Below are 9,764 nucleotides of genomic sequence, written 5' to 3'. Positions count from 1 at the left end.
CATTGGTAGATTGATCATAACTTGGTATACACAACTCAGAATGACCTGAAATTTTGCCCCGCGTGCAATAAGACATAGACCTACAGGTTTGTAGTTTAGACTGAAACTCGAAAACTAAGGAAACTAGGTCATTCGGCTAGGTCAATTTAGTATACCGGAATCCGATAAATTGCAATAAAATGCACTATACATGAAAATGAATTGGGTAACATGTACCAACACTAAAAGGCCATAAAATGTGATATTTTGGTAACATTAAAACCTAATTCACCTAGAGTGCATCGAGGGTCAACATTTTAGGTTAACTAAAGGAAATAATAGAATTCAATAAATTAAGTATTAAGCTTTATTGTTAGAAACGGTTTAAATGAGTACTGAAATACTTCAAATTGTGTTTCTCAGTTAGCAAAGACTCAGGGAAAGGGAAGGAAACACTGAGTCAAGGCCAAGAGACAGTTATCAGAGGTTTGTGCACAACTAGTTTTTAATTGATTTTGTTTTGAATATTTCATACGATTAAATGACATATTTTTCTTATGTATTATGTTTAACAAGCATTGGATTTAATTCAATAATTATTGAAATTGTTATAGTATGTATGAATTTAGCTTTGTGCAATGGTATTTCCACAAGTATTAAGCATTGTTGTGATGTTTTGGAAAATTGTGATAGAACATGTTTTGAATTATGATGGGCAATTTGCATGGAAAAATGCAAATTTATGATTTGAATTGTGATGAGCATAAAAATTATTGGATAATGGAATTGACTTTGAATCGAATTATATTGTGATTTATGCTCACTAAAAGATTGTGATATTGTTTTATATCTCACTATAGATACTTGACTAGGTTATTACCCGTCTTTCTAATTTGTTGAGAAGACAATGGAGTTAGTTGTGTTTTGATTACCATGGTATGTGCACAAGCTTAGATTCTCCTCTTATTAGAGGTTAGATCTAAGTTTTTTTAGTTATGGCCCTTGCGGAAGATTCATTATTGTGATGTGTACTGTGCACGATGATTCGACCTCCCCGACCATAGAGCGTTAGAATCCGATTCGACCTCCTCGACCATAGGGAGTTAGAATCACCCCGAAGATGGTCCTTTCGGATTAGTTTTGCACAGTTAGTGAGATAAAGTTTTTGAGATAAAGAATGGTTTTCGAGATAAAGAATGGTTTTCGAGATAAAGAATGATTTTTGAATAGTAAAGAATTGTGATTTCAATTATGATTTATATATAATTGATTTTGTTGGAATTACCTTAAATGGTTAGTTATGATTTGATAAATTGAATTTTGTGATCAAAGTCATTTTATACAAATAATTTATATTATTGGCAATGAATATTTTGAGTTTTGGAATTTGATGAGTATCCAGATTTTCAAATTATTTGCTGTAATTTTGTTAAAGTATATTGTATTATATTTTAAATTATAGTTGTGTACCACTGAGTTCACTACTTAGCGATAACTTTATATGCTGTCACAGGTGAAAAAAGCATAGAGCAATTGAGTAAGCTTCTTTGAAGAGACATTCAGATCAGCTTTAGGTTTACCCATGTACACAGGTTTTGATGTATGCATGTAATAATATGTATGTAAATTATTTGAGCAGTTGTATAAAAACTCTTGTAAAATATTTTAGTATGTCATTAAATATAAATTATTGTAAATGTAAATTTGAGATTTCATTTACCTGAATAGTTTTGTAATGTAAATTTTAAGTCTTGTAATCAATGAAATGTTTCTTTTGTGATGAGATTGGTTTGAAAATGAATTGATTTGATTATTGAGATTTCAATTGTGAGTTGAAATGAAGTTATTAGAGTTGTATTTAAGAAAACATATTGGGAGTGTGTTTCTTTGCAGGTTTTGAAGAACTATTTTCTCAAAATATAGCCGGCACTCTGCCGAAATTTTGAAAATTTTTTATAACACCAGATTTTAATCGATGATTTAAATTTCACAAAAATTGATTCAAAATCCCTTGTAGTATATTTAATGGGTTACTGGTAGGCGAAATATGGTAATTCATTAGGTATACTACGGGATCATGTTACATCTTACGGAGGAGTAGGGTGTGACATTAGATGCTTACCTGTGGAAAGTTGGGGAGACAGGCGAGCTGACTCCGATATCCACAAATCCTGGAGAGGTGAAGGCGGATGGCCAAAGGACTTGAGCTTACCCGAGGTAATGGGAATAAAGCGAAATGAAGTTGAGCTCGGAGGGTAATGCACAAATACTAGAGTGGTGGGAATGAGGCAGAGTGAAGATGGGTTCATAGGGTAGTGCACAGGTACTGAAAATGAAAATCACAGGATTTAAAGCTCTTTTAGATAAAATACTTCAAAAAACTGGTTTTTAAAGTTTCTTAAAAACTTTGAGAGCTTCGAATGGCAATGCAGTAAGACTGAATCAGAGTTTAGAGTCTTTCCACGATAATCACACCTACTTCCTTTCTACAGTATTGCATGTAGTTATTTATAGGGATTGGGTGTTCAAAATGAAGGGTCTGGATCTTATCAGGGGGAGACGGAAGGCTTGGATTCAAAAGGACATAACCTGATGCCTGAGAATTAAAGAGAATCAAAATGGAGGTTCAGGATTCTGTTCAGAATATCTGTCCTTTCATCCCTTAATTCAACGGTCAAAGGTCTCGCTTTACAAAATGGATCCAAAAGCTGAGAATAAAAGGCATCAAATCTATCATCTACTTTTGATCTGAGGGCTCCAGATCCATCTTTACAATTATAATCAACGGTGTAGATCAGGATGTACAGGGCTGCTTTAACCGTTTAACGTCTAGTGGCTAGGAGGGCATCCTTGCAAATGAGATGTGTGGTGAGGATCTGATCATGCCTACAATGCTTTAACTAACTCGGATCTGATGGTAAAGGGAGTTAATTGAAAGTTCTGACCGGAAGTTATTTAACCCCTCTGCGTTCTCTGATCTCTATAAGTCATCCCCTGTTTCTTCTAATATTGTTGTGACTAACCCATCTTAAGATTGTTATTCTGATCTCTATCTTCTTTTGCATCCGGTCTTTTTTATTTTCCAACCTCACTATTTTCCAACCTCCTACTCAATCTGACCTGTATCGATTAAAGCAATAAATTCTTCAGTTACCGATGAGCCCTCTTTGAGTTCCGCAATAAATGCCAGGGCCCTATATATATGCAGTAATAGGAAATCACCTTCAAACTTCACTTTTTCCTTTTTCAGTTTATTTTCAATACACCACTTCCCTAATTCTAGCTTTTCCAGTGATAATTCTAATTATAATGGCCATTTTGATCTTTTTTCGAATGTTTCCTTTGCCCCTCGCCTGAAAATTTATGACCCTAGAGATCGAAGAGCTATAAGAGCGTTATCTAATGATAGCGAGGAAACCAGACTAATTTACTGATCAAGGTCGAAAGTGATGGCCGTGCCGATCTCGAATCGGTCTACCGGTACGATTGGTAGACCGATCTCAAACAAGAGGACTGCTAATTTCAATCTTGATGTCAGTGACTGCCTTTTGAAGTTCATTTGGCTCCCAACCATATCGGGTGTCCCGACTGTAGCTCGGTTTTGGTTAATGACATCGGCGATGACTCCGCTCAATATCATGAGTCATAGTCACCTATCTGAGCTGCACATCTATCCAATATTTGTGGCTAGCTTTCTGATCAAACACATCTTTGATTCAGCCATAAGACTAGGCTTTGATATAGGCCCATTGTGCGATATTTTGAGTTTGGAAGTAGTCTGAGTTTGGTAGAATGTAGTGTAGGGATACTTGTAATTGCTGATCTTGAGAGATTGCCCAAATGATGTAATTTGATCTTTTAGAAATGAAATTTTATTTAAATATTTATTTTGTTTTATTATTGCATTATTTTTCGATCCCTTTTAATTGTGTCCGATCTAATCCCGCCAAACGAACTCATAAACCGATCTCCTTTATCCGATCTCTTTTCTGCGCTTCTGGAATTTTCTTGGGGCACTAGCTAGATCTCACTTATCGATACAGCATTTAATGCACTAGCGGGTATAAATAGGGAAGGGGTAGCCATTCGCAAATCATGCCACTTTCAGATTTCTCTGATCAACATCAAATTTTCTCTCGTTTTCCAAGTTTTTTTGGCACCGACTAACACTTCGGTAAGAACTTTAATCTTTTTTTGATCAATTTTTCTTTTTATTTCATGAAAATGAGTGGTACCGAGGGTCAGAGAGTTGCGAGCCCGCCTTCCGTCCATTTTTCGTGGACGTCGAAAGAAGGCGATGCGATTAGACCAAGTGGGTGATCTAGCACAACCATCATTCCAGTTACTGGTCCAGCTACCAGACCAAAGCGAGGAACATTTTTGAGAAAGGAGAACCTACTAGTTGATGAACTGTCGTCAATCCTTAGAGAGACTGATCTCCAATCTATAAGTCAAGAATAAAATCTGCGGATCGACTCTTTTGAACTTATCAGATTCCATGGCAATCTTCGAACTGATAACTTCTTTGAAGAAGGCGATCTTATCATAGTGTACGAGGAGCAGCTGAAGTCCAGGTTCCATTTTCCCTTGGATGGATTTTACAAGGCCGTCCTGAAATTCCACCATGTCTCGGTAGCTCAAGTGCATCCGAACTCCTGGCGGACTTTAGTAGCCTTTAGAAGTCTCTGCAGAGCCAAGAGACTGGAGCCAACGGTTAGGGTCTTTGTCGAGCTGCATAGGCTTGTCCGAAGAAAGGATGACAAATTTTGGTTTTTTCAGGCAAAGCCAAACTGCGGGCTTTTCACTGATCTCCCTTCTTCACTGAAGAACTGAAAGGATTGGTTTTTTATCCTTAGGAGCAAGGATCAAAACGACTTTGAGGGGATCCCACGTAATTGGAATTATTTGGTCCCCCAAGTTCTTAAGAAGCTTACTTTAAATAAAGACGAAGATGCCATGGTGAAAGAATTAAAAGCTCAGGTTACCACCCATAAATACTCGTGCTTAGATGCAGTCATGGCCGAACTGAAATGGTGGATGATGCGGCTGATCTCCCATGAAGATTATGAGCTTCAGCTTTCTGACCTCGGTCTTGCGATCGGTATAATCTAGATCTCTAGTCTCTCAATCTTAACGAACTCACTAACTTCTTCTTTGTGCAGGTATGGTGGGTGGTAATGCTTCTAAAGAGAGCTGCAAGTGAAAGAGGAAGCTCTCCTAAATGGTACAAGCGATGAAAGAGGCTAGTGCCACCGCTGCTCAGACACCTCGACGTGATTTAGTAGAAGTATTGAGCTCCCCTCCTTGACCTCAGGAGCAACCGATCTCGGAAGTAGAGGTCGTCGTCTCTCCACCTCAGCAGATTGAATGTCCACCTCCTTTGATCTCTTCCAATGTAGAAGGGGAGTCTTCTAGCCCTACTGTTAGAATGCTCTCCCGAGGAGCTCAACTCCTTATCCAATCACCAGAAAGAAACAGCTCAACCCGAGGGAATCCTGGTCTAGCTAAGGTCATGGGCGCTTCCATCTGTTTCCAAGAAGATCGGAATCGGTTGGCTGAGGAGAGTATTGATGATATTTTAACTCAGACAATGAGTTTGGGCTTGGAGGCTATTGCAAAACAACACGTGATCAAAGAAAAATCCCACATCTTAAGGAAGGAGATTCTTAAGGCGGTCCAGGATGTGTCAACTGCAAAGGCTTAGCTATCCACTGCTAATTATTACATCATCAAACTGGAAGATAAAGTGAAGTATTGCGAAGAGAGGATAACTGAAGTGGAGCGAGAACTTAAAGTCACCCGGGCTGGTCGATCTGCATATCTCGCTCATTTTTCTAAGGAACTTCAGGCAAAGGAGGAGGAGAGCACTACAAAAGAGGCTGGGGCATATGTGAACGCCCATAACGACCTCTTGTCCAAACTAAAGAAGCGTTATCCTAATGAGGAATTTTCTTGGATGGATAAGCTCATCCTAGCGATCGAAGAGGATAGCGATGAGGAGCACGAGGGTGAGGAGAGAGAGAGAGGAATGTAACTGGAAAGCAGGGCAGAGAAGACCCCCCTTGCTAATTGACTTGTATATTTTTATTTTGAAATGAATTGAAGTCCTTTATGTTCAATTTCTTGATAAGATCGAAAAGCATCCAAACCAAATTGTCTAAGTACTTAATTGATTGAATGCAGTTGAACATTAAACCTGAAAAGCGACTATTAATCAAAAGATATCAAATTACTCTAAGAGATCAGAAAAACATTACACGTGAACATGAGATCAGATGGAGCCATGACCAAATATTGAATGGAACTTTAGAATATTAGAATTGCAAAGATTTGACACTAACTTGAACTTTTAAAGTCGTAACCATTATTAGACCGGATAAAAACCTTAACTTCATTTAAGGAATATCTGAGCAATTCAAGTGGAAGCCCGATCACAACATTAGTCAAATGAAATTTTGTGGTATTTGTACATAGAGAGATCGAAGAACAACAGCAGGCAAGATTGGATGGTCGAGAGATCCAATATTAACTCAAACTCATCTGATAAAGACCAAGGGATCGGAAAGCAATCTAACTTGAGCGTGAGATCAATTTGTTCCAGAGATGAGCCATTGGTAAGTTCTGAAAAACTACCTGTGATCGGGACATCGATCGAGAACGGATAATAAAGTTTCAATTTTAAAAGAACCTTGCCTTTGAAGGTCAGCCAAAATGTGGTGTCTACAATACTTATAAGTAGATAAGTGTTTGATATAGCTTATAAATTTTATATATATATATATATAAAATAAGTCAGAAGACATAAATAAGGTATACCTTATTTATAATATATCTATTTGTCTTAAAACTACTATTTGACAAAGTAAAAGACAATCATCCTAATAAATTTTAAAAATATTAATAATATCATCATTTTAACAATCACAACACTCAATGGCATATATTTTTTAATCATTTTAATAAATTAAGTTATTTTTTAATACCCTTTAATTAAACATTTAAATTATTTTAAAGTTAATTTTAAGTAGTTTTACTAAATAATTAACTAATTATTTTTAAATTGACTTATAAGTTAAAAATAAATTTTATGTTAAAGGTTAAAAGTAAATAGCCAAACCATAGACCCTCTTATTATACCAAGGGAAACATGATAGACATTTAGGGAAATTTTAGTACAATCACATGTTCAGTGCATCCAATTATATAAAAAAACAATAGCACCTTATAATCACATTTGGAAAATCTAAGAAAACAAAGCACTCAATGATGGTCAAGTTAGTGTCAACAATCATATCCTAACCTATCAGCATACATGGGATTGAGTTAATTGGCTAACCACATAATACTGAATACCATATACCTAGTGACAGAACCAGCAACCCCTGCCACCTTGAAGTGAATGCCCTTAGCATTTGTTTAACCTACAAACAGGAATCTTCAATAATGATATACTAACAAGACTATCACTATTACTATATCCGTGGCATGACAGAAGATAGAGAGCAACCTCAAGAGCAATTAGTTTATCTGGTTTGGAAATGCTTGTAAGTGGCATTTTCTTGGATAGTTATCTTAATTCTTCCCCTATCATTAACCTGCCCACAGACCATATCCTTCAACTGACTGCCTGTCCCTTTGTGGCTTGAACCTTCCGTATGAGATTCAGCAGCATTCTTCCTTCGCCGTTCATTGTGTCCGGCCAAACGCCTCCGACAACTCCTTTTGGTTTCATCAAATTCCCATAGCTCATGAAACATGCAACACTACATTCCCAATCAGACAAAAGAAATAACAAAATTCCGGGACTCATTCCTTGACGATTTATGACATGGGAAGCAGAAGACAGTTATGCTAATATATGTGCATGTTATGATTAAGAAAATTAACGTATGTGCATGTGTCAGTTTATGACGATGTAAAACGTGGACACAGAGGAAATGGTGATTAATGAATTATAAAATTAGTACCAGGGAAAGCTGATTCCATCTTTATGCACATGTAAAAAATTTCATAGTTTACATTCCACAGCATAAGATGCCACATAAAACAAGATTCATAGAATCATCCAAATACAAAGACAACAAGACACTAGATTAAGAACAGCTGAAGTGGACAACAGTGATGCAATACAAAGTTCAAACAGGCAGTCATTTGAACAATCCATACAGGTCGATTCTTTTGTGTGCAGATCTATGAAAAACCATATCATTTCTAAATTAAATGATTGCACCCTTAAAATAGGCAGAAAAAGACTAAATCCTTCAATTCAGATATAAGATAGACAAGGCAAGACAACAAACAAGAAATTCCCAACTACTTGGAACCAGCTTAGACAAAACCACCTCCCTTTTTTTTCTTTTTTATTTGTTTAATCTAAAATCCAGTTTGATCAAGTCAAATTCAAATCCTATTAGCAAATAAAGTAAAAAAGAGCAACTTCAAGTTGTTGAATGATCTAATGGTACAATTATAAGCCAAAGTTCTAGAATAATATGGACTGCAATTAGGGTATAAAGCCTCAAAATTTCATACTTCTGCAGAATGTAACAAGAAGAAAGAACACAACAGGATCATTACCAACCTGCTGCATTGCTGACAAAACCGTTGCCTAATCCCAGCCACAAGCACAATCTGAGCCTTGGCATGATTCGCACAAACCTTATGCCTTCTATGGTATGGCTTTGCATCACTCAGATCAGCCGTACACTTCTCAGCTTGACAACTCCTCATACCTCCACTCCCACTGCCACCACCTAACCCTATCCTTCCTCCACCACCACCACCGCCACCAGCCACCACTTTATTTTTCTTGCTACTCTCAACATCACTTTCCACACACCCCATCTTCAGATCATCATCTGATGACTCCCAACCGTGCTCAGTTAATTCCTTCTTCGTCATATTCCCCATCATCCGCAGCTTGCCTTTTCCATCCATTACTTTTGGGTGAAGCAAAAGTTAGCAAAGTGAAAAGCAAAAGCAAAATTTGAGTTCCAAAGGAGAGGATTTAGGGAGCAAAAGTATATGAAAAATAAGAGGAGAGACAGTACAGGTGGGAATTATAGTAGGGAAGGAAAAGTTGAAAATGAGTGAAGACCTGGACCACACAAGCTCCATTTTTTTTCTCCCTTCCCTTTGATTGGTTTCTTTTTTTTTATACGTATTCTGATTTTCGTTTGTTATAAAGAATACTGATAACAAAACAAAAGCAAAAGAAAGAACATTCTCTCTAGGGGTAGGGGTGAGCAATCGGTTTAAATCGAACCGAATTGAATCAAATTGAATTAAATTATAAAAATTAAATTGTTAATTTTAGAAATCGAATCGAATCGAAATTGGTGAAAAAACGAATCGAACCGAATCGCTTTATTTCGGTTCGGTTCGGTTTAAACCGATCGGTTTGATTTTTGATTAATTTTTTAATTTAGAGTTGATTTTCAAGTTATTTGATCTAATTTTGACTTTGGTTTGAACCTAATAATCATTAATCAATGAAATTAAACAATTAATATATATAAAATTAAATATAATTCATAAATTTTCCATAAAAATAAATTTATTCAAAAATCAATTCGGTTCGATTTGACTATATAAATCATTGTTCGGTTTGGTTCGATTTAACCGATTTTTTTCTCTTCAAAACCGATCGGAACCGAAATAACCGAAATTTTTACAAATTGAAACCGAACCGAATCGATTTAATTTTAAAATCGAACCGATTGAATCGAATTGACTCGGTTCGATTTAATTTTTCGGTTTGAACCGAATTCTGCTCAGTCTTAATT

General features: G+C 36.4%; 1 protein-coding gene across 4 annotated transcripts; it reads right to left on the bottom strand.

The window, feature by feature from the left end:
• Window positions 1-7,178: 7,178 nt before the first annotated feature.
• LOC110636904 (squamosa promoter-binding protein 1) lies at window positions 7,179-9,196 on the bottom strand. 4 transcript variants are annotated; one of them, XR_009150074.1, is made up of 3 exons: window positions 8,561-9,196; window positions 7,487-7,742; window positions 7,179-7,400 (listed from the first exon to the last, which is right to left on the bottom strand). XR_009150074.1 is itself a non-coding variant. In XM_021786795.2 (3 exons), exons 1-2 carry the CDS (start codon window positions 8,914-8,916, stop codon window positions 7,503-7,505), a joined length of 588 nt encoding a protein of 195 aa, XP_021642487.1. In that variant the 5' UTR covers window positions 8,917-9,191; the 3' UTR covers window positions 7,179-7,400; window positions 7,487-7,502. The 4 variants fall into 4 exon arrangements, 3 of the variants coding, with proteins under 3 accessions (XP_021642487.1, XP_021642488.2, XP_021642486.1); XM_021786795.2 differs by having other exon boundaries at window positions 7,487-7,734; window positions 8,561-9,191; XM_021786796.2 differs by having other exon boundaries at window positions 7,179-7,742; window positions 8,561-9,195.
• Window positions 9,197-9,764: the final 568 nt, after the last annotated feature.

This window comes from Hevea brasiliensis, chromosome 7 (assembly GCF_030052815.1).
Source record: "Hevea brasiliensis isolate MT/VB/25A 57/8 chromosome 7, ASM3005281v1, whole genome shotgun sequence".
In the NCBI taxonomy this organism is placed as follows: domain Eukaryota; kingdom Viridiplantae; phylum Streptophyta; class Magnoliopsida; order Malpighiales; family Euphorbiaceae; genus Hevea; species Hevea brasiliensis.
The sequence above is the reverse complement of the archived record's forward strand: the minus strand, read 5'-3'. Positions and strand labels throughout refer to the sequence as shown.

Bases quoted from the DNA above. Each gene is read 5' to 3' on its own strand.
- LOC110636904 (XM_021786795.2), bottom strand. From the start codon at position 8,916: ATGGATGGAAAAGGCAAGCTGCGGATGATGGGGAATATGACGAAGAAG. The intron at 7,735-8,560 runs GTTGGTAATGAT...GTAGTGTTGCAT, and splicing joins TTTTGTCAGCAATGCAGCAG to GTTTCATGAGCTATGGGAAT.